Source organism: Haemaphysalis longicornis, unplaced genomic scaffold (genome assembly GCF_048455015.1).
Source record: "Haemaphysalis longicornis isolate Haplotype H1 unplaced genomic scaffold, Haemaphysalis longicornis Haplotype H1 scaffold_6, whole genome shotgun sequence".
NCBI classification, from domain to species: Eukaryota; Metazoa; Arthropoda; class Arachnida; order Ixodida; family Ixodidae; genus Haemaphysalis; species Haemaphysalis longicornis.
This window is the reverse complement of record NW_027526407.1, coordinates 211,031,824-211,059,494: the sequence shown is the minus strand read 5'-3', so window position 1 is coordinate 211,059,494 and position 27,671 is coordinate 211,031,824. Positions and strand designations below refer to the sequence as shown.

General features: G+C 50.0%; 1 protein-coding gene across 2 annotated transcripts in view; it reads left to right on the top strand.

Annotated features, from left to right (window-relative positions):
* LOC144141343 (12S rRNA N(4)-cytidine methyltransferase METTL15) overlaps positions 1–27,671 on the top strand; it is a 52,978-nt gene that overhangs the window by 16,898 nt on the left and 8,409 nt on the right. Inside the window, exons 4-7 of one of the 2 annotated variants that reach the window (XM_077672937.1) lie at positions 2,700–2,894; positions 6,373–6,475; positions 7,375–7,469; positions 15,975–16,245. In XM_077672937.1, coding sequence (XP_077529063.1) covers positions 2,700–2,894; positions 6,373–6,475; positions 7,375–7,469; positions 15,975–16,245 — 664 coding nt within the window. The remainder of the gene's footprint in view (positions 1–2,699; positions 2,895–6,372; positions 6,476–7,374; positions 7,470–15,974; positions 16,246–27,671) is intronic. The other variant, XM_077672939.1, reaches the window with a different exon arrangement.

Here is a 27,671-nt window from a genome sequence, read left to right as displayed (position 1 = left end):
TTTTCGTCCCTGAACTGACATGATCGTTCAAAGAGCTTCTGTTTATGATCTTTCTTGTTTAAAGGGAAGTGTGTCGCCCACAACTTGGCAGTCACATCCCCATTCCACTAATAGTGAAACATTTACGGTGGAGGTCGCCATACCAGCTAGAATGTTACCCCTATATAAAACGTAATAGTATGTAGCATCAGTAAATCTGCAATCAGGAGGACAGCTTCTCTGTGTTTGCCCTATGCCGTGAAAAAACTTTGCACGTGCTTTCAAACGAGCCTTTTATTCACTGTACAAGCTGGCAGGTTTGAGAAGTTGTCAACTTCAGTTTTACTATGGGCAATTGTGAGCTATTTGCTTTGATTTGAAAACATTTGCTTTGATTTACAGCTATCTGCGTAATATTGTTACTCACTTTGGATTTGCTTTGAAACCAAAAATCAGTATATTTGCTCGATTTGTTTGAAATTATTCATGTTCGAAACAAGCTTCAGGACCTCCTTAGGCAGCTTGTGCTTGCTTCATGCACAGATAGTCTCCCACAAGGATTGTGCACTGCTTTTGCTGTCATGTGGTGGCAGGAAGGTGGCCAGGGGCAGTTTGCTCTGCTGAAGAGGTGTCAAGCTGCACTGGAAAGAGGAACTAGCTGTCAGGCCCCTGTAGTTTGCTGGAAGGAAAACATTTTCTGGCTGGGAAGTTGCAGTGGAGAAATGCAATGGACAACCATGCCCTGTTCCAGCAACGTCAGCTCTGTGGTTGGATGCCTGGCAGTGCTCAGCGACAGCGCTGCGCTCCCTGTTTTTCCTGCAAACATCGCTCTCGTGCTGCCTGATTCGTTCAGGGAGATTTCTGGTTTTGCCAATGTATGAGGAGGGGCAGCATACTCAACAGGTCAGCTTCTCCATTCTCTGTGCCCTTGGTGGGAGCGTGTAGATGTATTTCTCACCTTGGGTGTCTGTGGGTAGACTGGTGTGCAGGGCTGTTGATGTGCAAAAGTAGTTTGGTGTGGCGTGCATCACCAGTGCAGTCAGCACGGGTGATTGCAGTGTAGCCTCATTCACTGCATTCTGCTGGGACCGCCCAGGTTTGATTGGCCACTTTTGGTAGGGAATTGGCTGAACTCGGAATGGGGTCCTACTTTCACACTGAGCACTCTAAATTTCAGCATATTCATGAGGGACAGAAAATTGGCCTGCTTGGTTACTTGGAACTAAGGACACAGAAGAGGAATGCATACATCAGCTGTGAATGGATGTTGAAGCAGTTCGCCTTTGTTGGTACTGGCATATGCTGAAGCAGTGGTTTAAAGGAGCCATGAAGACAAAATACAAGTTTGTGTTATTCGAAAGATTTCTTGTTTTATAGTGCCTCCAGCACGTGTCCAAATGCAAACAATGCTTTATTCACTGAGAAATTAATTAATTTTTGTTACAATTTTGATTTTCCCGCTAAATCGTGCCTTTTTGTGGTCTGCAATGACATCACAGGAACCGGCTGCTCTGCTATTGTCCTATATTTCTAGGGACCATAGCTATGCAGCCGATTGGGAGGCCTTGTTTGCCGTTAGTGAACCTAGATGGCACCACCATATCGTAGCAAGCCGTTTTCTGCCCTTGGCACAGAGCAACAATTTCTTTCCCCGTGGCCTTTGGTTTGTTTTTGACCGTATTTAAACCTGGCTTGTTTTTGTTCACGGAGAAAATAATCATTTCGTAAAACATAGTGCTCGCTCGACAAATATGGTCACATCAGACATCATTCCTTGCGTCAATTGGCAAGTTTAGTGTGAGGCAACCCCAAAGCCCCGCAGTCCTGTGCAGCTAAACCAAGCATAGTGCACGCAGTACCAACAGCAGTACGCATCGGCACTTCTGTTTACATGTGCTTTCGTAGCTTCCACTGTTCGTCCCACCATTCTTAGGGCTTCGAAAAGAATGTGCCCTAAATTTAAGCGCAAACGGCTCGTTTGGCAAGCTTATAAGCTCTGCCTAATTTGCGTTTGCTTTTGCCGCCCTCCACCAATCCCAGAGGTGTCACATGTGACATCATAGGTTGTGTTGCGGGAAATGAGCTAGCGGGTCGCATGGCCATTCCCTTTTCTCCTAATTATGTAGCTTATTTGAGCGAAGTTTATGTTAAAAATGGTGTTGGGATGATTATAACGAGGCAAACTTTTGAATGAACCAAACTTGCGTTTTCTCTTCGTGGCTCCTTTAACAACACAGTGGTTATTTGCCGCTCACGACGGTTGAGGCCGCATTGTTGAAAACTGGTGCCAGGGATGATCTTTGGAGAGCGGGTGAGCCCTTCCTATGTATCGGTGGCGGCGCGTTTACGGCTGGTGCTGGTTGCCCACAGCTGCAGTTGCGGGTGCTCTTGTCAAGAACAGTGCGGGTGCCATTCGCAGTGTCTGCCATGATTTGGGCCATGTGGCGGCAGGGTCCTTGCAGGAGGCCCAAGTGTCCTGCAGGGTTGGTGTGCGGTGCTGTTTGCCCCCCATTACAGGCGATCGTCTGGGCCCTTGTGCACAGTTTGGCGCAGGGACAATCGGGCAACGCACTCTGGGCATGTGCGATCGTGCAGATGCGCCAGTCATGCTGGTTTCACACTCGCACGTAGCCTAGATGTCTTTCCTGTGTCGCACCGTACCATGTCCTCTCACCAGAGGAGTCACACGGTGCGATTGGGCCCCCCCCCCGGGCGTGCAGGCCGGGGCGGCTGGTGCCCCTGCTGGGCCGCTTCAGCGAGCTGGGCCCGCTGCTGGCCGAGCAGGGCCTGGCGGAGGGCTCCCTGGACGGGGCCCTGCTGGACTGCGGCTGCTCCTCCGCGCAGATGGACGACCCCCGCCGGGGCTTCGGGCTCGCCCGCGACGGGCCCCTCGACATGCGCATGGACGCCGCCAGGTGGGGCGCACCACGGTCCTGGTCACGCAGTGCATGCGGTCTGCTTCACCCGACAGAGAAACCTGTCGCCTTTCACGCTGCTTTCCTCGCTTCTCTTTCTCCAGCCATGCACTGCTTCCCTGTCCATCCCCTGCCTCTGTCTGCCCCGCACTGCTCGCTGTGTCGTCCCACCATTTCTTGTTTCCCTCGCCTTTCTCTCCCTCACCACCCGGTACTGTGGTCAATTTCACTCCCCTGCCAGCTTTGTCATCCCGGGGCTTTTCTTCTTGGGGAACGTGCGTGGCCCTTTTTGTGTTCTCTGCTAGTTTGCAATCAGCAGAAAGTGCACAGTGTTTGTCTGTGCTTTTCCTGGCTGTGCACGGTGCTTGAAAACGAGTGCCACTGATGCTTGGTGGCAGGATCCAAATAACCAGGGAGGCAGCAAAGGACCCAGAGCTGCTGCTCACTCTGGCAGCTGCGCCCACTGCTTCTGCTTTTGCCAAAAAGCTCACGCACGTTTCCATTGTTCTTGCACTCTCGCATGCTCAGTCCTGTCAGCCTTCTCAGGCTCATATCACACGTGCTAGGTGCACGACTGGTGGGTCACTGAAAGCAGCCCCGGAGTGATTTTCTTTTCTTTTAGGAATTTACAGTGGGGCTCTTCGATTTACAGTCTCGGACTCACCGCGGATAGTCTGCGGGTAGTCCGAGGATTCCCCGAAGCCATAGGGATACATGGGAAAATCGAATGCTGGATTGCTTCTCGGGGAGTCCGCGGTGAGTCAGAGACTGTAAATCAAAGAGCCCCAGTGTTGGTGAGGCAGTCACCAGCGGTACGAGATCTGTCGTTATATCGCCAATTACAAAGCAGTGCACAGCCAGATATGCGTCGTACCTCAAAGTAAAAAAAGAAAAAAAAAAAGGAACTCGCATTCCCGACCAGAAATGCCACCCACAGAACCATCTTCTGCTGTAGTACATGTGTGTCAAGGACAACAACAGCTCGTTTTTCCAAGGCGCATGTGAGTGGAATTGTTTCAGCGGCAGGAGGGCTGCTTGGTGGGGCTCTGATTGAATGCTCCCACCTGGAATACCGCAGCTGGCACTCCCGGGTGTTGCCCAGTTCCCTGCTCTTACGGCCCCTCGATCGATTGTGGCTGGTCGCTTGAACAGATTGCTCTCTTCATCCACGCATGGCGTGCTTTCACTTCGTGATCTTGACCGGCGGGCTTCACACGCGACAGAAGCAATTTCACAGCAATCATGCGACGCGATTCAAGATGACAGCACAGCTGTTGGGACCACCCAGGAAGAACACGGCACCATTGTGCTGCCTTTTCGTAGTTCCACTATGGTGACACGTAGGCACATTAGCTCGGGGCGTGGGATCTGTAGTGCGAAGCATTCCTTGCCCACTAAGCTGGCTCTCCAGCCTCCTGTATCGCAAGCAGACGCCAGTAGGCCTGCTCTTCAGTGCCACTCACGGCTGGCCTCAGCTGGGCCCTGAGGGAGTTTGAGCCCCAGCCTGCGCCCGTGTGTGCGTGCGTGAGGCGGAGGAGCCCGGGTGATTTCGAGTCTGCTGAGGCAGTGTGGATGCAGATCTGAGCCAGGGTGAATTGTAGCCTGAGACGCAAAGGTGGTGGGCCCAGAATGTCGCATCAGAGCCGCTTTGTGCATGCTTACCTGCTGAAGCTGCTCTGCTTCTGCATAAAGGGGCGACACTGCCTATTGCTGCAGGTGAGGCTGGGATTCTGAATGCTGCCAGGAGTGGAGGTAAACTTGGAAGCGTGTTGGAGGACTCAATTGCTACGCTGTAAGTGGGCGGCGCAGATTTCCTCGGGCCATCCATTGCAGGTTTCTAGTGGGACAGTAGCCATGAGCACATTCATTCCGTTCTGGGCAGTTGGCTGTGTTGGTGTATCGTGTTTCCGCTGGCCTGGGAGCAGCTGAAAAAGACAACTGTGTGGTTTCCTGCGTCAGTTTGGCCGTGGTCATCGGGTGGTACGACTTTCTGCAGGTGGGGCCTCTGGGCAGGGCAGGAAAGCGGGGGTGAGGGTAAGCGAGGGGAAGGCTGTTCACCGGGCACGTTCGCTCACCTGTTGCCTGCTGCAGTGAACTTTTACCGAGAAAGGGACGGGGGCGCGGGGCCATGGAATGGCCGTGGGTTGAGCGGGCTATCCCCACCCTGTAGCGGTTCGTAACCCACAAAGGGGATGTGCTTCTTTGGGCTTTGCCTGTGTTGGCTCTCTTGCCTTGCTGCATTACATGCATGTTTTGTAACAATGCATTCACTAGGTGTTTGTGGCTAGCCGCATATGTATGCATTAGGCTTTAAAGCTTTTTGTTCTGCTTTTGTTTTGCAATTTACGTGCAATGAATTTCTCACCAGTTTGGAGAACGTGTGCAGGTGTGTGTGTCCGAAAAAGCACTTCGGAACAAAACATTTCAGAGCAATTAAATTGACGGGGCACTTTTGACAAGTTGATGTCGCTGTTGTTCCCGCTTGGGACCCTGTGATAATCGTCACGATGAGGGTTGCAAAATGGTCAAACAGTGGGTGTTCCAATCTATAGCCAGCATGCTAGCATAGAAACTGTGAAAGAATAACCCGTACCAATTTAATTGGGAAATGTGGAAGGTGCGCTTAGCTGCATGCAGTTAGACATTGCAGCCTTCACGTTCACAACATGCAAAAAGTGCTCAGGTGGTGTCAGATTTGTGGGCGGCAAAGTTGGAGGGGCCCTGCAGACAAAACACAGCTCTGGTCAGCTGGAAAGGGCTTTGGGAACCCCCCACTCGGCTCCATTCCAGCCACGGAGGACGTTTCCTCAAGCGGGGGAGAGCGCACGGGATATTGAGAGTTCTCAAGTGGTGTGCTGCAGTGGTGCAGGATGGACAGAAGCGACGTCGTGTGGGCCACAGCAGAAACACAGCTAGCTGGGTTTCAACTGTGCGTTAGCACTGAAGCGATGCGTTCAGAGGGAACCAGTGGCCCCATGATGGCCAGTGCCGTTTGTTGTTGGTGGGTGAGCTCAGCGCCTGCCAAACGCCCAAGCAAGGTTCTGTGACGCCATGTAGAGAAATGGCTGGGAAGTGCTTCGCCTGTTTCATTCAACATCTCCACTGATTGTTTGAAGGTTGGGGGATGTCATTGGCACCACTGTTGGGGGGGGGAACAAAGCAGCCTCCGTAACGAACCAAACTTGTGTGGTGTTCATGGCCCCCTCACATTTCAAATGTGAGAGTCTGTTTTAAGAGGTGAAAAGGAGCCAAAATCAGCTGCGATGTTCGAAGCTTGGAACCTGCTGGTGGACACTTGTGGTTGTTCCCGGCCTTCCCAGGGAGAGGCCACTGGCAGCAGTCTCTCCCAGCAGAGGTGGAAAGCAGCCGGTCTTGAAGGAGCGAGCATGGTGTGGTGCGCCTTTGAAGAAGGGGCCGTTGGGAAGCAGGTTGTTACCCAGAGGAAGGGAGATGACGGTGCGTGCGCTCTCTCGCCCAGGTTTCCGGACGAGCCCACGGCGGCCGACGTGGTGAACTCCCTCGACTACGACTCGCTGGTCAAGGTGCTCAAGGTCTACGGAGAGGAGAAGAGGGCCAAGAAGGTCTGCCTCCTCTCGTTGCTGCCACTGTTCCTATTAGCTGGGGGTCTGGCCGAACCCTGGTCTATGGGGGGCAGCACTTGCCTCCAGCTGCCCAGCGACAGTCTGGAGCTCCAGTTTCTTCTTGGAGCCCACAAAGGGCCAGAACTAAGGTGGACTTTCGGGCAGGTTGTGAACCACAAAATCTGGACAGAAGAGGAAGGAGAATGGCAGGGCAAGCACTGCTTCGAGCCAAGATGCAGGAACAGTGCAAGCATCAGCGAGAAAGTAGACATTGCAGCACATGCAGCCAGCTTTTGTGCTGGCACGTGACAGCTTGTACCCTGATGTGCAGAGTACAACAGTAGGCAACAGGTGACAATTGTGTAACAGCTGGGGCCACAAAACAAACAAAAAACGGAGATAGCAAAAGCATTTGGAATTACTGGACGTGCGCATTGGTCAAGAGGCAAGGTATGCAATTTCTTGGGGCGATGAGGCTAAATGCTTCCCCCGTGACCATTGCCAGTGCTTGGCATCGTTCTCCTTCAAGGGCGTTTACTGTATTGCGGTGCAATTTATGCGGCCATTTGGTTGGACCAAGGTAAGGGAAACGGGCCCTGGAGGACAGGGAGAGGTTTTTAAGGTGTGCTACAGAAACAAGCCTTCGTGTAGGACAACGTTTTGGGGCAGGCTTGGTAATACCGTATAGATCAGTTCCCTTTGTCACGACGTCTGATGTAGCGTGCTTTATGTTGTTGCGTGCAAGCGTTCTCCTGCCACTGCACTGCAGAAGTGCTGCTGTGTGCCCAGGAAGGAGCCTCTACAAATGGGAGCCTGGAAGACCGATGTGTGTTTCTTTTGCAGCAGCAGCGGCAGCAGACTGATGTGATGATGAGAGTCGCCCCCGTTCCTCGTTGCAGGTTGCCCAGGCCATCGTGGACTCCCGCTTCATGATGAAGAGCCTGCGCACCACGGGGGAGCTGGCCAGGGTTGTGGAGGCGGCCCTGGACGACTGGTGAGCCCTCTTCCCCCTTCCCGCCGACGCTGGTGAGGCCACCAATGGACGGCACCCTGTGCTTTTTGTACACGCACGCACTCATGCCCAGTGCGCACACCAGTCGTGCACACTGGGGGGAGATGTGGTGCTGCGGTGGCGTGCCATCGTGGGCAGGTAGAAGCGTTCCTCGCCTACTCGGCTTGGCTAGCCACACGGCTTCTTCAAGCTCCCGATGCAAACAAAAAGCAACAACAAAAGGGTAGTGTTTCTATCTTGTTCACCTGGCATAATTCCTGACAAATAAATCCCCTCGAGCTGCACTTCGTTTCTATTTGTGAGATGACTAAATGATCGTTCACAATAGTGGTACCGCATTTTTGTGCAACAGGCAGCAGCTGTGGAGCGTGTGAAGAAGCCAGGCCAAGTAACGAGGGAAGGTTCCTCTGCATGGTGGCTAAAGTGCCGTTTGCCGAGCATCTGGCGCCGGATTTCTCCCCAGTGCATGAAAGTGCGTGCCTATGAAGGAGCTGTGTGTCCTGTCATCTCACAAAGCGCCAGTGTGTGCATACGGGTGGCACAACTGACACCACGTGAAGGCAGTATCTAACCCACTGAGAAAGAAATGCGGCATCGACACTGGTAACAGCAAGATGGCCCTGACACTGCGTCTCTGAAGCATTCCATAGCGCAAGGGTTTCCGTCGCGCGTGCGTTAGCTCGGCAGTGGCAGTGTGCTGGCAGAGGAGCGGGCAGGAGAACGCAGCCAGGGGAGCAGACAGGCAGGCGGCGGAATCCGCCGTTGTCGTCAACTCTCGCAAAGCAAAGCCAAGCATCTCTTTGTCCATGTTGAGCATTCAATGAGACACTAACGCTTTTGCATTCAGAGCCCGTGAGGAGTGTCCTCGCACTTTGTAGTGGCCATTGTTTCACCACCACACATGCTGCCTCTGTGCTTCATTTGCGTGGAGCAACGCTTGGGCGTCAAACGCCCTCGCCAGTACCCGAACCCCTTCACTCTTGTGCGGGCAGGATTGCGGGTGTGTGTGTTCAGAAACAGAGGCACCTGCCATTACTGGGGGCCAAACTGAAGCACCATGGTTTCCAAAGTGGGAGTCAGCAACGCGCGGGCACAGCTGTCTCGCTGGTGAACAAAAAGTGCGGTTTCAGGGCGTCTACGCGCGACTTTCGTGCCATTGTGAGGTCCTCCCTGCAGAAGAGTGATTCGTCACGGTCCTCATCGTTTCCGTTCACAAGAGCCGGAGGACACGTTGCTGGGTGAACCTGCCAGGTTGTCCGCTCTCAAAGGGAACAGAACATGAGGGGTGCTTAATTAAGAGGAGAGCCTGGTGTGTTTCCAGTTCAGTTGCCACCGTTGCACCACCCTCCCTTCAATGCGTCTAGTGCCTGCCTTTAGCCGCCACGCTAGTTTATTTTAGTACTTGTTTATTTATATAAAGCAGCCATGAAGAGAAAACAAAACTTTGGTTCATTCAAAAGATTGCCTCGTTAGAATCATACTGACACCACTTTTAACGTAAACTTCGCTCAAATACCATGCGACCCACTGGCTCATTTCCCGCAACAGAACCTATGATGTCACATGCGACAGCTCTGGGATTGGCGGAGGGCAGCAAAGGCAAACGCAAATTAGGCAGAGCTTATAAGCTTGCCGAACGAGCCATTTGCGCGTAAATGTAGGGCACATTCTTTTTAAAGCCCTAAGAATGGTGGGACAAGCAGTGGAAGCTACGAAAGCACACGTTAACATAGATGTACCAATGCGTACTGCAGTTGGTACTGCGTGCACTATGCTTGGTTTAGCTGCACAGGACTGCGGGGCTTTGGGGTTGTTCCAGATGCCACTGGCCGATTGCCACGAGTGACGATGTCTTACGTGACCGTATTTGTTGAGCGAGCACCATGTTTTACGAAACGATTGTCTCCACGAACAAAACAAGCCAGGTACAAATACGTTCACCAATAAACCAAGGGCAGAAAATGGCTTTCCGCGGTGTGGTGGCGCCATCTAGGTTCACTAACGGTAGACAAGGCCCTGTGATGTCATTGCAGACCACGAAAATGCACAGTGTAGCGGAAAAATTAGTTTCTCAGTGAATAAAGCATCATTTGCATTTGGACAAGCGCTGGGGGCACTATAAAACAAGAAATCTTTCGAGTAATGCAAACTTGTAGTGTTTTGTCTTCATGGCTCCTTTAATGACACTGTCAGCCCAGTTTTGGGCTGTCACGGGAGTGGGAGGTGACAATGCCCTATGGTTGCAGAGTGAAAGAGAACGTACATTTCCGGAAATGCGAACACAAACTACAGTTGGGAAATGCTACATGAAGGCAACTGCACAGTGCTGTAGTGCAACGGACGATTGGGCAAGGTGGGGCGTGATGCCTGGTTACTGCGCAAACATAAGAAGATCCCTCTGTCTTCTTGCATCGTGTTGTTTCCACTGTTGCTAGGCATCATGCAATGCAAACACAGGTTATGGCATTGTTAGCATTTGGCCAAGTCATTGGGAGGGTGCGTTCAAAGAAGGCACCTATAGGTGACATCCTCGTGACAGATTCCATGGTGTTATTGCTCTCGGAAGCTGTATTTAAAACAGCTATTGCGAGTAGTCGCAGGTGGGGCATGCTGGTCATCTTTGATAATTTCAACATGGCCATGAATATTGAGACAAAGAAACTTCACTCGGTCATATTCACTTCTTCATTCCAGAGAGGGAAGTTCAGGTGGGGGGTGGGAACGACGATGTCTGTTAAATAAAAATCTTGCAGCAAGCCACTGGATTTTATCCAGTTTAGAATGATTTGCTAAAGTGTGTGGGTCCCACACAATTTTAGCATATTTGATTCTTGGTTGTAGTACACTTTTATACACTAAAGGTTTTACTTCAGAGGTACCATTACAGTGCATGTTTGTTCTAAGTGACCACAAAGCTCTCACACCTTACTACATACCGTACTTACCCGATTCTAGCGCGCACTTTTTTTCAGGAAAAATAGGCCGAAAAATCGCATGCGCGTTAGAATCGGATACGAGACTGCCGAAACAGCGGAAATTTCGTCCCACCCACCGCCATCGCCATCTCAACATGGCACCAAAGCTTCTGGCAAGCAAGCATGGAGGAAAAAATACCTTTTCTTTCCCCCATGCAAGCAAGCAGTGATTTTTCGGACACGCAGAAAGTATAGTGAACTAGAGAATACTTGGGTAGTGGAAAAAGCGGCGCCTTCTACCCATAGCGCTCTTGAAGCCGAACTTGTTAACCGCCACGCGTGGCGCTGGTGTGTTCCTCCCGAGGAGATCCCGAGGCAGCGCGCGTTGCGCTATGCTGCTGTTGAGTGATTCACACTCCGTTTTGATGTTTCTTAAGCCGTTGGAAATGACAGCTTTGTGTGTGCAATTGCAAGAGCAGCCTAGACGGCATCTTTAAAGGAGCCATGAAGAGAAAATACAACTTCGTGTAATTTGAAAGAACTAGGATTGAGTATCTCACTCAGCTTCATTACAGCCCCAAAAGATGTTTTGTAACGAAAAAAAAAAAGAAAGAAGTATTTTAAAACTTTCAAATTTTGCACCACCGTGACATGTTATCAGCAAGAATGACGTCATACGGGCCAACAATAAAACATAATTTTCAGTGCGTTAACTGCACGTTAGCATTCAAGTGATGCGGTCAAATGGAACTAGAGGCCCCATTACAGGCGTCCAGTCATGTGTTGTCGCGACAGGTCAGTTAGGCGGCCGCCAATCGCACAAACAAGGTTCCGTGACGTCATAGAAAAGTTGCGGGAAATTGGCTAGGGGGTCGCGACTGCTTCACACATTTTCTTTAATATCTCCATTATTTGTTAGAAGATTGCGATGATATTTGTATCATTGTTATCGGGACTAAGCAGTCTTTCTAACAAACCCAACTTGGATTTTGTCTTCATGGCTCCTTTAAATGTTCTTGGTTCTTTCTTTTGTTTGTAATTTGGAGAGGGCATATGCTTGCGGTGGTCTTTTAATTAGTTCTGAAGGGCCATATGGCCCATGCAGTTTGAAAGGATAGTGCAATAGCGTGTTGTGGGACTGTACCAATAATAAATTTATGTGATTGTTATAAAGATTTTATATTTGCGATTTGTTTTAGCCTGCTTTTGTTTGTTGAATTCCTAGCTGTTTCACAATATTTAATGTCTGCGAGACGAGGGCAGCACTTTTTATGAACTTGTGCATTTGTAATATGGTAATTGTGTTTTGTTAATGGATAGCCAGCGTACCAATGAACTGTACAGTTTTAAAATGATCGCGTTATAAAGTGTGCCATATGGTGCTTTTCCGAGAATTGCAGCTGCGAATGTTGATGCTTTTTGCCCGAGTGAAGTTATTAAAAGCATATCGTGTGTGTTGTGTGGATTAGTGCACTGCAATGCCCTGGCCCAGGTGGCACGCATTTTCTCGGGCCCGGGCGGGGCTCAGCCTTCAACAAATTTTTTTTGGTCCGTGCTGGCCCGCATGCACGCAGACACTGCATGCACGCAGTGTCTGAAGCCTGGCAGTCGTGCGCGCAAATTCGTGATTGTTTATACCAACAAGTTTGCTCATTGAATAAGGTTAAAGGAAAAAAAAATCGAAGTGCGAAGTCACTGCAGCTTCGATCAAAATATATTTCACCGATACTATTCCCAAAATTCCTTTTCTGTGTCCGGAGCTTGGTCCAAGTTTTTAAAATTGCAAGTCCAATATAGTCGCTCTATGTTATGTTGTCAGGTTGAAAACACCAAATGTTTCGGACTCGTGTTTATAATCTGTCGGACGCGGGCTGATACCGTATTTACTCGCATAATCCTTGCACTTTTTTTTCGGGAAAGTCAATGCAAAGTTAGGGGTGCGAGAATTATGCGGGGAAAAAAAAATCCAGTGCACAGTGTTGCCAATTTGCCTTATGCCAATCCCGCTAAATGTAGCGGTCATTTTTTGTATAGGTAAGCTCAGTGTTGCCAACAGCAGCTATTTCTTTTTATTTTATTATTTACAACGTAAACAGTCTCCTGTCGATCTGCGATCATGGAATTGCCGCCTTTGCTTTCTGGCGCGCGCCCTATCTCGTCGTATGTGCGTGCCCTACTCCAGTAACGCACGGAAGTCGGTGACGCCGAAGTGCCTGCCTGCGGCACGGTTGCCGTGTTCGATCGCGTACTCTTTCGCTTTCAATTTGAAAGCGGCAGTGTAGCTGGCGTTCCTCCCCATGTCGAAGCGGCACCAAGCACAAAACAATTAGATCAAAAAGTTCTCAAAACGGCAGCGAGCTATCCACCACTGACGCGAGTGACTCACTGACTGCTGCCGCTCAACGGCGGGACCACGACGACGACACGACAGCGGGCTGCGCGAACACCGTCTAGAACCGCACCGCACGCGAACACCGCACGCGAAACATGCGCGAAACCGGCTCAAGGACAGTGTGAGTGGCGTGTTAGGGCGCCTGTTAGGGGGTAGCCATGCAGGTTGTTAGGGCGCCTGGATGGCCTTGGATACACAGCGCTCTCCGCCGAACGGAGAGGCGGCGGGGGAGGGCGCGCGTTGGAGAGCGCGTGCACCACGCGGGTTTCGCGAGCAGGCAACTTTCGCCGCTGCAAAGTTGGGGGTGCGAGGATTATGCGAGGAACCAAAAAATCCAAGTTTTGGTGGCTTACATTAGGGGTGCGAGGATTACGCGAGTGCGAGGATTACGCGAGTAAATACGGTATTTCAAAACGGTCCGACAGTTTCAGGTTTATTTTATTAAATTTTGTCAGGTAGGGGCGGGGTTCGAGCTTATATTTGAAAACTTTGTCGGGCTCGGGCCTGGCCTGGGAACTGCGACCTGTGCAGTGCTCTAGCGCGCATCAAATTTGAAAAAAAAAAATAACGGAAACAACGCACCACCTCGGCTGACACAACACGACAGAAATGTTAGCAAACAAAGTATCCACACGCTAGCCTCGATCACTAAAGCACGACACACGCGGTCTGCTTGGTTGGCCAAATGGGTAGGAAAAATGAACAGTACATGCGCACGACATAGCTGTACTTTTTTGACGCTCTTTGCCCCAGTTGGCCTTGAGCCATTAACATCCAACCATCATCAACTTTTCCCATAAGAGCCTTGCTATTACCAATAGCCTTCGCAAAGCCATTGCAACACGCTTTCGCCACACCAGCGATGAATTTACACTGAAATAGAACTGCTGCCACTCGAATACAGTCCACAACGAACGCTGCGGGTTGCGTTATATTTTTGCTTTCATTCTCTGTTGTTTTGTGTATCTGGTTTGTTTTCTCTCACGCACGACGTTTGCGTGCATTATCAGGACCCGTTCGGCGTTGCTCGCGCGCTTCGGCGAGTGGACGCCTTCGTGTGGTACTGAATATTTTTCTCTGTACCTGTTCTTGCTTCAAGCGCACCGATCTTTTCTTTCGCACTTGCATTTCGACTCTCACATGTGGTTTTGGTTCTGCTTCTCCCTTCGTGTTCCTATAGTCTGTAGTTAAGCGCTCTGCACGTTTGGTGCATGCATGGGTGGGCGCGCACCCACTGGTGATTATTTACAGTTCGGAAAGCGAACACCCACAATGAACAGATGACACAATGACATTGTCTCCCCACACATGATTGTTACTGGAAATCGCAACCGGCTAGCCGCCGCACGTGATCTTGGTTTGTGAAATTGTAAGAGGAGCCTTGTTTAAATGTTCTTGGTTCTTTGTTTTAATTGTTTCTAACGTGGATGTAACTAACTAAATGTAAATAATGTGTAAATATTTTATGTTTATGGGTGTTCAGTGTGCAAAAAAGTGTGCAATTTTAAAATGGTCGCGCAGTAAAATGATGCCGTGTGGCTTGGTGCTTTTCTGAGAATTGTGGTCCCGAATCCTGTATTTGCATGCTTTTCGTTGGCTTGACTGAAGGGTGGGCAAAATTTGGAAAAAGACAACGTAAACGTTTGTGTACGCACGACGCTGTTTGCTCAGTATGCAAAACTTGATAGAAAAATCGGCAAAAAATCAAGGCTAAAGCAGAAATATTGATGTACGCTGGCCCGCCTAAAGCACACCGCTGATCCCTCAGTTGACACAACACGATCGAAAATCATCAAACACCGAAGAAAAAAGTACCCGCATGCTAGCCTCGATGGCTAAAGCACGACGCGTGCGGTCAGCTCGGTTGGCCAAATGTGATGACAAAATGAGCAAACAGTAAATACGTGATGTAGGTACCTTTCCAATAAAAACCTTGGTACATTAATAGCATTCTCTACTATTTTTACGCGAAAAAACAACTATCGTGCCTCGGAGACTGACCCGACGCACGCCTGCCCGCCGCTTCCCATGGCGAAAAAGCGCTCGGGCGGGGCTCGCTAGCGCCACCGCGTGGGGTTGACACCAAGTGCCTCACTCAAAGGCGGCCACTTTTTCCACTACCAAAGTATTCTAGTTCACTGTAGCAGAAAGCATAGGCACCTAGGCTTTTCTATCGGCGTTCACACAAATCGTCGAATCATTCCACTTGCGCACTTGATAACAGCAAAGGCAGCAGCGGCTCTCACGTGTTCAAAACGAGCGCTCGGCTGAAGCGTGCGCATATGGAGAAGCTCGCGGGATGGGCGTGTGAGGCGTGGGCCGCAATCCCATCGACCATGGTTGAATGTTCGTTCAGAAGTGTGGCATCGCGAGCGCGCTTGACGGCACTGAGGACGAGATGTTGTGGTCAGCAGAGAGCGACGAGGAGTGAGATAAGTGAGATTACTTCAGGAAATAAATCGCCCATTTCTCTTGCATTCGTTTGTCTGGGTCACAGAGTTCCGTGCGCGTTACAATCGGAGGGGCAAGTTTTTTTCGGTTTTTTGCCTGGAAAATCGGGTGCGCGTTAGAATCGGGTAGGTACGGTACATAATCTGCATGTTCATTCCAACGCACTTCCGAGGTAAGCTTCAAACCTGAGTGTGTAAATGTTGATACTCTTTTTAGCATGACGCCCTCCATATGCAACAAGCATAAACAATATTACTTTTTTTTTCTAGTGACAGACATGTACACCATTGTTCGGAGCTCAAAACCATTTTCCAGCTGTCACAGCATTTTAAAATTTTTTTGCAGATTAGAATTCAGTGTGATCGGCACGTGTTTCAATACGGTTGTACATTGCACAGTCATGTATGAACACTTTGATGGGACAGTTGTGTCATGTGGCGTATCATCGATAAACAACCGAAACAGCAGGGGACCCAGCGTGCTTCCCTGGGGTACACCAGACTTTACAGGCGAAAAGGAAGGCTGGTAGCCTTCACATGCGATAAACTGGTCTCTATGGCTGAGGTGGGACGAAAGCCATTTGGATAACCAGGGGTTATCAAAAGTATGAGTTTAATAGCAACTTGGGGTGCGATACCTGATCGAGAGCTTTGGCAAGGCCTGAGAATATTATGTCAATTTGGCCTTGTGGGACATCAGGGATAGTTTGAATTAGTCGAGTTGCTGCAGTACCAGAGAAGCGGTCACGTGTGGTAGTGGCAGAGGAGCCCCCCAGCCAGCGCCCCATTGCCGCAGTGCGGGGCCGGCCGAGGACATGCTGGGGCGGCCCAGCCACCCGGCCACCAAGACGTTCATGGCGCTGCGCATTGCGGTCAACAACGAGCTCAACGAGCTGCACTGGGCCCTGGGGCTGGCACAGCGCTGGCTGCGGCCGGGGGCCCGACTGGCCGTGCTCTCCTTCCACTCGCTCGAGGACCGCATCGTCAAGCGGCACTTCCAGGTGGGCCCCCTCCCCCTCCTCCTTCCTCATCTCCCCCTCTTTCTCTCCCACTACACAGCTTGGTGGCTTGACGCTTGACATAGCAGAGTACCCTGGCTGAAATATGGACGTCAGAAGGAAAACGTTTTGGCCGTCTCGGTGCAGATTTCACACAGCAAACAAGCGCAGGAAGCTGTGGGTTTTCCCAGGCAGGTTATTGTTTCCGTTGCTGAAGGCCTGCTTCGCAAAAGGAAAATTAAGCCTCGTTTGAGCGATGAGCTGAAGGCAGAATACCAGAGGAAGGACAAAGAAAGAAGAGCCAAAGGAAAGATAGCTGTCATAGCTGTCATCCCATACATACATAAAATCTCGCGCTACCTCAAGAAAGTTGGGCAACGTTCAGGGGTCAAGGTCGTGTTCACGGCGCCTCACAAGCTTTTGGCTTTGTGCAGGTTGAGCTGTCCCACGCGTGCGCGGAAACCGATCTGCGCTACCAAGCACAGAGACGCCTTTGTGAAATGCCGACGTAGCGCTGTCTACAAAATTCATCTGTCGTGTGGCAGACACTATATCGGCGAGACCAGCACATGCTTACCGTATTTTCCGGTCTATAAGTCGCACCTTTGTGTAAGTCACCCCCCTCAAAACGACAGTTTTTCCGGAAAAAAAAACCTGTGTAAGTCGCACCGGTATAAAAGACGCCATTTTTAATCAGGTAAGCTCATAGAGGATCAGTTCGTTTGAAAAGTGCAGTGAAGGTACATGGTTGCAGCGGCCGCCACCTCTCAACGCATCCTCCGGTAAGCAGTACTAGACACATGCATAGGGCCCCTCACTTTTTGCGGTGAAACATTTCAAATTCTGCGATTCTAGATAGGGGAATCTGCAAAATTCCGCGACAACATTGAAACGGCATAAGGTACATGTAACAGTTCATTTATTAGACACTTCAGACTCCTAACGAGCTAGATTCTATTTACAACTGAAGGAAGCTATTGTGGCTGAGCATTAGGTGATGCTTTGTGCTTTCTTCACCAAGAGAATGGCGCTTGTGAGACACGATGTCACCATAGCGACTGAATGACTTTTCTGCGTCAACAGAGTTGACTGGCACCGACAGGTATTTAAGGGCAATGGAAGAAAGTGTTGGGGTCAAGTGTTCCATCCCAGCCCAGAAAGCCAGGACATCAAAATCTTCACTTGGCTTTTCTTGTTTAGAAAGAAATTGTGCCACTAGAAATTGTGCCACTGGTCACTAGACTTGAGGTCTTGGGCAGACTTCAGAACACTTGCCATTCAGCAGCTAGGGCTATAAGTCCAGGAACAGCCCCAAACTCTGATCTCTTCTCTGAGAAGCACCCAACTTGCAGGGGATCCAAGCACCTCACACTCTTGAAGAACTTCCAAGTGTCAGAGTTCTCCAAGTATACTAGCGCCTTGCTAGCCGCTTTACTCATTGCACCCTTCATTTGTTTTCAATCTGACAGGCCTCATCGTGTGCAATGTTCTCTTTCTGTGGCTATGACTATGGCCCTTGATTCGGGTGGAGGCTGTGCCACCTAGCCACTTTTATTATTTGATAAGGTAGGAATACGCAGATGCAAATTTAAATTTTCAACAGTAAAAATGTTGCAGACAATTAATAGAAACTATTTTGCTATTGCTAATAGAAAATGCCACTATTCCGCCACATTTCACTGAATATATCGTTTTGGGGACGTAGCGCCACACTTTTAACGGTTTTTTTTGGAATTCCGTGAAAACACTTCAATTCCGCGATTTTTCGCGGAATTGCGGAATCGCGGAAAGCTAGGGGCTCTACACATGCATATACCGTCCAAAGTCTAGACAGTACTAACTTTTCAAAAATGGTGTATTGATACACACCTAGATGGCATGTGCTTACAGACGACGTTTAGGCAAAACCATTGAAGCCTTCTTCCTCCGACTCGCTAACTTCAGCAACTTCAAGTGGGAGTTCCGCCGTCGCATCGCTGTCGTCGTCTGACTCACTGGTGTCTTCTTCACCAACATCGTCGCCACTCGTAGACGGGATCAGTCCGGCCTGTATGAAGCCAGCTACAACTATTTTTGTAGAAATGGAGTACCAAGAGTTGGAGACCCACTTGCCCACCTCTCCAAATGTCGCGCACGTCAGGCGTCCTGACTTCGGAAATCAGTGCAATAAAGGTGTCATGGCGAACGAAAGTGACGCCAACGAAATGGCCCGAAAATTGAAACTTATCAGCAAGCTGATATTTTAAAAATTAGCAGCACATTAACCTCCTTCAGAGTAACACTCTCTGCAATATTTATAAGCTGCATTTTGTTTTTGCAACCCAATTTGATGTTACTTTGAATTTATTCCGAACCGTAGTTACTCTACGCGTGGCAGAAGGTGGCGCACGGCTGTCGCAGGCCATTATCATTATGTTTTTGACTAGAAAAAGCTCTGAATTGTTTGGTTTAACATCCCGAAGCGACATATAGGCTACGAGAAACACCGCAGAGGTGGGCTTCGGATTCGTTTAGACCATAGAGCTGTGTCTCCTAACGTGCGCTGACATCACGCAGCACACGGGCACCTCTTCGAGCACGGACCACACGCGGCCGCCACGAACCAGATTTATTCCATGCATAAGTCGCACCGGTGGATAAGACGCACCAACGAAAATTTCAGAAAAGAAAACGCAGCTTATACACCGGAAAGTACGGTAAACGTTCGCTTACAAGAGCACAAGAACAAGGTCAGTAGCATTGCCACCGACGGCCAGCTGGCTGCCCATTGTAAAAAATGTATCTTGGGAAACCCGTGTCATTCTCCATACGACCAAACAACTTTTTTTAAACACGAAAGTGCTTTATTCCGGGATTCACGAAGATTTCACTTACGTCATATCCATCACAGAAGTGATGCCAGTACAATGAAGCAATTTGCCTGAAAAGGGTGCACCCCTGCAGACAGACCCCCATATTCTGAATCCCTCCTCCACTTCGTTGAGTGGAGGATGCAGCAACACCTCCACTCGAGGTCTCAACGTATTTCACAAACGTGGTGAGGCCGATCCTCCGAGGAAATCCTCCATTTCGAGCGACCCTCGAGATCGCAGTTTCTGAGGGGGAGCGAAAGGCATCTGGAAGCAAGGTTATTGAAAGTTTCTATTCAAGACATGAAAGGTCGCCTCAAAAATGTAGCTTTATAACGTTTTTATTTTTTGTTGACTAACTATATAGGTATTTTAAGAAATACTATTACTTTCTCTGATTGAGCGGAGCACAAAAATGACATGAGCTAGGTGGACACAACTAGAGATAGCTGTTTTTTGGTCGGGCCGCACTGCGCACATACTTCGGTTGCAGACGAAAGAACTGTTTTATTTTCGTGCACGCTGCTCCCCGAATCGTGCCGTGTCGCCCGCTCGCTCTTTCTGATCTTGTCAATCACTATGAGTTTCAGTGGGGCCCCCACTCCGGATGACAGCCAAGATGACGATGTCAGCGGAAGGGCTGGAGGTGTACGGCGGTTTTGTTTTCATGCGTGACGAGCCCATATTTTCGGCCAGAATTGACGACACAGTGAGCGCTTAATTTTTTGTTCTTTGCTGTTCATGCCGCTATCCTCAGCCCACATAATGTTCAGATTACAAAAGATAGCTTTTGTAATTTGGATGGCACCACAGTAAACCCGGTAGAAATGTTTGCGTTCAACACCACGCAAGCGCGAGGTAGCAGATGAGCACGAAGCGACTGGCACTTGGAGGGGGCTGCAGGTTACATCGCAACGTAACCAGCAGCCGCAATGCAGGGAGCAGTTGGTGGCCGCGGTTGCTGGCGTTTGGCTTGAAGGTTAGCCGCCTCGGCAGCTCCAGCAGTGATCGATTTTGTAAATCAGCACCGCGACACAAATTTGCCCTTCCTGAAGTGCTCAACCGTATTCGGCCAGTGCCTTATGTGCTGACATGGCAAATTCGCAGTGCGGAAATCCTCTAAACCTTCATTAAACACCTGATCAATGCGGGATACATGCTCCGCGAACTCCGCGAAAGAGTAGGATGTAAGATGGCAAGTTGGGCTGGTTGGTGCAGATTAAGATTCATGGTGGAAAACAGCGCAAGGAACACAGGGACCGCTCTTCCTTTTTGTCCCCGTGTTCCTTGCGCTGTTTTGCACCATAAATCCGCGAAAGAGGCGAGCGAGCACAGCTGGCTCGAACCGAGAGGAGCGTAGGTGGCCATCTTGAAAATAGTACTGGAGGGCTGTTTCTAGGTAGCACTGACGACACCTTGGAGTGGCTCCTCCAAATTGCCGAGCGGCTCCTCCGTTGGAGTAGACACTCGAGTGGAGGTTAGTTTATGAAACCAAAACTCACTTTGAAGGGTCTTCTCGAGCGGAAGCTCGAGTGGAGGAGGGAGTCAGGATACGAGGGAGAGTCTTCTTGCGGGGAAGCAACCTTTAGTACTAAAGAGTACGTTATACTAAGGGTTAGTTTTCGGGTTTTATATTTTAACGCAAAAGTGTTTTATGCCGGGATACACCAAGATTTCCCTACCATCATATCAGTCATGGAAGTGACGCCAGTGCACCTTTGCCGAAGCGATTCGCCACCAGGACATCGCTCGCCAAGCACACCCTCAAGACAGCCGCTGACCCGCAAATCATGCTCAGCTGCAGATTTCGCTGCACATTTCACTTTCGTGTTTTACCGATTCCTATGACAGAGGAATCAGCCACAGTTTTTTTGTATTTTCACCGCTGGGGCCTGACAAGAGAACTTGTCAGGCGGCAGAGATTGCAAGGTCCAGGGATCAATATGTCAGCAGGCCGTCTGTGGCCTTGTCGAAACCTGAGCTGGATTTCTTGCACGTCACTGTTTTTTTCTTCTTTCGCCCATCGTTTTGATGTTTTCCTTTCCTTCCTTCTCTCTTCATGCTAGCCAGACATGTTTTTATGTGCTGGTTCTGCAATGAACCAATTGTTGAAAGTTAGCGCTTGTCCTGTCCACGCCTTGTCCACTGTTTTTTACTGCGCTTGTGTTCTGTGTGAAATATGGACGGCCTGCAACGCGTGGAACATACTGTAATTTGATGTCATTTATCGCACCAGAGGAACAGCCAATGGACACCAGTGTGACACCGCTCCGTGGTAGGAAGAAGTAACGTAGCAAGCTGTCTCCCATGTCCGGCAGAAACTCGTGACATCTCTTCACACACACACGGCCTGGTGAACAGTGACTAGGCGCTGGCGCGTCTACAAGCTGATACGCGTAGCCATAGCATAACTGTGGCCCCCAAAGGCCCTCTTGCCTGAAACAGAGTTCCACACGTTGGATAGGAGCTGATAATATGGCCTGGAATCGCAACAGAAGTCGCCATCAGGATGTTTATTGAAAGCGGTCGTCAAATATCCGCCGCGATGGTAGGCCTAAATGCCTTGAGGCAGCTCAGCCGCCCAGCTCCAATGGCAGGGCAGTCGAAACAACGCCTACACCATCCTCCACTATGTTTTGATTTCCCCACAAACTGGTGAGGTCATAGCGTGGAAGCGATGGAAACCGAAAGTGACGATTTTCAGGCCGTCCTGTGCCAGTAATTATTGCATGTTCAAGTACATAAAGTGCTGTTTTGGCTTGCCAGGCCATTATTAAGCATCGATAAAAGCAACGAATAGGGGGCATAAAAATTTGGTGTGAGTAGCATCTTCCCTTAACGGAAACAGGTGGAGCAGTGACGACCCCGTACCCACTTTGAGCGAGCTCTGTACAACATCACCAAATCTCATCTATGTGATTGGCGGCCTAAGCCACTGCCAAAAGGACTTGTCATGAGGGGTCCTCTGGTTCCATTTGATCGTATGGCTTGGATGCTAATGTGCAGCTGATTACTGTGTTCTTAGCGCTGGCTCATAATGCTGGCTTAGACTCCAGCCCATGTTACTTCACTGTAGCCTGAAATTTCAAAGTTTTTTTAATATTTCTTGCATTTTTTCGACTAATAAAATGTCCTTCGTGTCTGGGGTCGCCAAAGGGTGGTTCTTTCAGACTGAACAAAGTTGTGTTTTGTTTTCATGGTCCCTTTAAGTCTGCACCCCTAAAAGTTACGTGTGAGAATCCCCACTGGAAAACTTGTCTTTTGAGGCCGTGGAGCTCTCAACACAGCCTTGCTGGTCAGTGAGTCTTGTGGTGAGCTCAAGTTAGTCATGACAGTAGTGTTTACAGAGCGCGAGAAATGTACAACCGACACGTTTGGCATTCAGTCTAAGAGTGCCTTGATTTTTTGGTTCCCCTCCCCGGGTCGCGCCCTCGTAATTCCTTCGTCGGGCGCGCCGTCGGCTCGGGTTTCCCTTGCGTCTTGGCATAAACACACAGCACATCTTCCCCTCTCAGCCCTCCCTTTTACAAGCGCTTGACAGGCTTGACTACGTGTCCACTCCGTGTCTTGTAGCCCTGTGGGGCAGATGAGCTCTCTTGGGGTTCATTTTTTTTCTCGTGGCTTTTGGTCCTCTTGAACCGGCACTTCTCCCACCTCACGTCTCCTTGCATCTTGCGAAGCTGGCGGGTTTCTCCCAGGTGATCATTCATTCGATGAGCGTGGAACCTTAACTTCAGGGACTGGGGCTAAGTGGACTCGGTTCCTTCTCAGTTGGTCTGTGTCTGTCTCCACGATGTAAGACATCGGAGACCCCGCCGATGAAAGCACCGTTCCAGTCTTGTTCTGGTTCTTTATCCACACCGTTTCTCCCGGCTCTAAATCATGGAGGATCTGAGCCCCGTGCCTTCTGTCGTGGTTTCTCTTCTGCTGGGCTGCTCGGCGCAGTTCCCACGCCCGGAGCGCTGTATTGTCGACAACAGCGGGATCTAGCGAACTAGACACTGCCGGAACAGGCGTTCTCAGACGCCGTCCCATTAACAACTCCGCAGGGCTAAAGCCATTTGCAAGTGGCGTGGCTCTGTACGCCTGAAGAGCAACATAACTGTCCCCCGTTTTCTGTAGGCTCTTCTTTATGATCCGCACAGCTGCCTCAACGAAGCCATTGCTTTGCGGAAACCTGGGGCTTGATGTTACGTGTTCGAAGCGCCATTCATCCGCGAACTGGCGGAAAGCAGAGCCATCAAGTTTTTTGAACTGAGGTCCATTGTCACTGAAAACTGTCTCAGGCGTGCAATGCCTTGCGAAAATAGACTTCACATGCTTGATGACTTCTTGCGCTGTCATTCTCGGAAGCAGGGCGATCTCGGGATACCTTGAATAATAATCAGTCACAAGCAAGTATAGTTCTTCCCTCCACAGTGAAACATGTCCATGGCAACTTTCTGCCATGGTCGATCGGGAAAATCAGATGGCTCATGTCCGCATCCCTGTTCTTTAACGCACTGTGTACATCGGCGAACAAGCTCTTCGATTTCTGTCGATACACCCGGCCACCATACCGACTCTTGTGCTTTTGCTCGACATTTAACAATTCCTTGATGTCCCTGGTGTATCTTCGCGAGTATTTCTTTGCGCATGGGCCCAGGAATTATAATCCTTGATCCTTTCATGAGAAGGCCATCGTGAACAGCTATGTCTGACCTGTGCTGCCAATAATCTTTACATTCGAAAGGGACCTCTTTGCGGTCTGGCCATCCATCATTGCAGTAGCTGCTCAACGTGCTGCAAATTGGATCTGCCGCTTGCTCTCGTCGAATTTCCGCAAGTCTCTTGTCAGTTGACGGAAGATTGGCAATTACGCTTCTGACGTAGCATGCAACTTCTTCTTCAAGCTCAGTGCTATCTCGGTGAGGTAGCGACTGTCGAGACAGAGCTTCAGCAGCAACAAGGTCCTTGCCCGGCACATGTGTCATGTTATAGGAAAAACGCATCATGCGCATTTTTAGCCTTTATAGCCTGGGAGTGATATCCAACAAATGCTTCGACATGAAAATCGGAACTAACGGCTTATGGTCAGTTTCAATGGTAAACTGTATGCCAGTGACATACTCCTGAAACTTCTCACATGCCCAGGTCACAGCAAGGCCTTCTTTCTCAATCTGAGCGTACCTTCTTTCTGTCTCTGACAGGTCAGTAGACGCCACCTTTCTGCTTCTGTCGCAGAACTGCACCTAACCCGAACGATGGGGCATCTGCTGAAGCTACAGTCATGTTCTCTGGGTCGAATACTGATAGAACTGGACCATAGCCTCCTCTATAACTTCTGTGCCCGCGCAATTGGTCCCTCAACGCCGTCCCCACTTCTCTCGTTGTACGCCGCGGCGCACCGCTAGAGGCGCTCGCATCCCATAATAGCTCCCGCAGTGCTCGCTGCAACAGCAGACGATCCGCTACGCCGCGGTTTTCCCGCCGCGCGCGAAATTTGTTTACCGTATTCGTTCGAAAGCTTTGCTTAGTTGTGATATTCTTTCTAGCGTGATAATAATAATAATAATAATAATAATCTTTGTTGCACAGCACTGAATACATAAGCGGGCGAGACCAAGCCAAAAAAAAGCTTGGCAGTTGCTGCCAATTACGGACGCAGCGATACGCATTTATTGTCGTCTGCGACACAGATATTGTCGATGCTTGCTCTCCAAGTGCTTTGCTAACTGCAGCGCTTGTCGAGACAGCCGGGCCAGTGCCATGCGCATGTTCTTCGAACTTTTCGTCGACCCGGGTAAGTTCGTAGTTAAACATATCGTTAAGAAACGGCGCTTGCTTCAAGGCATCATGCTTAAACGTGGTATTTTTGTTCTCTGTAGCACTACCAGAAGAAAGGCGGCTGTCTAGGCCCCGAACGCTGCACAATGCCGTACTGCTGCGTACCGCTCTGTAAATCATGGAGCAGCCGGAAAGAAACTGCAGTGTCGTTCCACGAAATTCCCAGTGACCAAGAACTTCGCGAAAAGTGGCTTAAGGTGATCTCGAGAGACAACTGGACCCCGAATAGCACATCTTGTTATTCCACTGTTTGTAGCCGACACTTCGTCCTGTCCGACTATAAAGAAGGGTGCTCGACGCGAAGACGAAACCATTTGCTGTGATGAATGCGTCGCCCTAGTGACGAAACGCAACAGTTCAGCGCCATCGGATGCCTTAATTAGGCACCAGGACAAAGGTGGACTCCTCTACCCGTCTGCTGAGCTTGTGATGGTTCTCCATTCACTAAAGAAGTACGTTGAGGTTTTCCTCGCGAAAGCTAGGAAGATGAACCAGCCACTAAAGGCTGCCGTTGACAACGCCGCAGAAGTACTTCAGAAACGTGAACAACTGAAGTGCTCAACCCAAGGCCACCATGAAAAACTCGTGAACCTTGTGCTCGTCAAGTTTTTCCAGCCACTTTTTGTGAACTTCGCGACGAGTGTGACTGACAGACACGACATTGCAAAAATGTTGCATGCGAAACCACTGTCTCGGAAAGTGCTGAAGCTGTAGCGCAAAATCGAATAGAAAGCTCGTGTCACCTTCTGATTAAAGTTTTTATGTTCAAAATCTTGTGTAAGATTACTTTCTACTGTCGACGGATAACCCTTTATGAAACGGAGACGTTTTAAACCCTCATCCCCGCAAGCGTGCATAGGCTGCGTCGTCTGCTGCTATTATGGGATAGGCGCGTCTTCTGGCGGCATGCTCCAGAACTATGAGGGACCGACGCCGCCTCTGTATTCCGCGCCAACGCGCGGGCACAGAAGTTATAGAGGAGGCTATGACTGGACTTTCAGACAGCTTCTTCTTCAGCAGTTCGAAGCTTTTCTGTTGGGCTGAGGTCCATACCCACTCGCTTTTCACATTTAGAAGAGCGTTCATGGGGTGAGCTATTTCTGACATGTTCGGGACAAACTTCATCAGGTAGTTTGCTATTCCGAGAAACCTTCTCAGCTCCTGAGTGTTTGATGGTGGTCTCATGTCAATGATAGCCTGCACTTTTGACGGGTCGACATGAATTCCTTGGTTACCAACGATGTGTCCCAAGAACTTTACCCTTTGAACATTGAACTCGCACTTTTCATGGTTCAACGTGACGCCATGTTTCTGTAACCTTTCCAGAACCGCTCTGAAACGGGCTTTATGCTCTGCTTGTGTCCTGCCGTAGATCAGGATACCATCCATGTTACACACGACGCCTTCCAGGCTATCCAAAAACTGACATCTTCCTTTGGAAGAATTCAGGCGCTGAACTGATTCCGAACAGTAGTCTCTTGAACCGGTACCTGCCGAATGGCGTTATGAACGTGGTCATGCTTTGAGACTCTTCCGCAAGCTCAAACTGCCAAAATTGTGAATTGGCGTCGACTTTGGAAAAGTACTGGGCTCCAGCAAGTTGCGCAAGGACATGTTCACTGACAGGCAGAGGGTGAACTTCTCGCTCTTAGTAGTTCAGCCGGGTGCTAACAAGAAGACCAGGAGTCAAATCACTGTTCAAATAGACGGAATCGAGATAAAGCCCACCCAACAATGCCGTATACTGGGGCTCATACTGAGGACCGACGGTAAAGCGGACGCAGCCCTTGCCAAGATCAGAACCACCACGGAACAGGTACTGGGTATGCTGAGATGGGTAGCCAACAGGAATCGAGGCATCAAAGAAGACGACGCAATCCGCCTTGTCCAGGCTTTCGTCATCTCGCGAATCACCTATTCAGCACCGTACCTGCAATTAATGAAGACACAGAGGGAAGGACTTGACATACTCATAAGAAAGGCAACGAAGCAAGCCCTGGGACTCCCCATCTACACGTCCACCAAACAGCTGCATGAAATGGGAGTCCACAACACCGTGGACGAGCTTGTGGAGGCCCACCTGTCCAACCAGAGGATGCGACTCAGCTGCACCGAACACGGCAGAAGGGTCCTCCAGAAGATCGGATGGAAGATCGAGCTGATGCCAACACCGGGCCTCATACTGGCCCGGGCCACACTGGCGAGCAAACATCACGTCGAAGCCCCTTCCACGTAATATGACGCCGGGAGAGGACGAGGGAAGAAGAAAGGCGCAAACAGCAGCTCTGGAGAGGAGATTCGGCGACAACCCTCACGGCTTGTACACGGACGCATCCCTACTACAGGGAAGCGACAGAGCAGCAGTGGCCGTAACGTCTCGAAACAGACTAATTACCACGGCATCTACGAGGACACGAGACCCAACCACAGCGGAAGAAGTGGCCATGGCACTAGCGCTGCTTCAACCCGGCGTCGAGGTCGTTGTCACTGACAGCAAGAAGGCCTACAGCAGCTACCGGAAGGGCACGATCTCCTCCTTGGCAGCACACATTATGAATAAGAGAGAGCCACCAGAAAGGGTAGTCGAGATCGTATGGACACCCGCTCACTCCTCATTAATCGGCAACACAATTGCCGACTACTACGCCCGAGAGATGGCACGCCGGGCACAAGAGGAGGCGAGTGGAGGAGAAGACGACCCGACTCCCGTCACTAGCTTCAAAGCGATAACAGATATGTACAGGGAGGACAGGC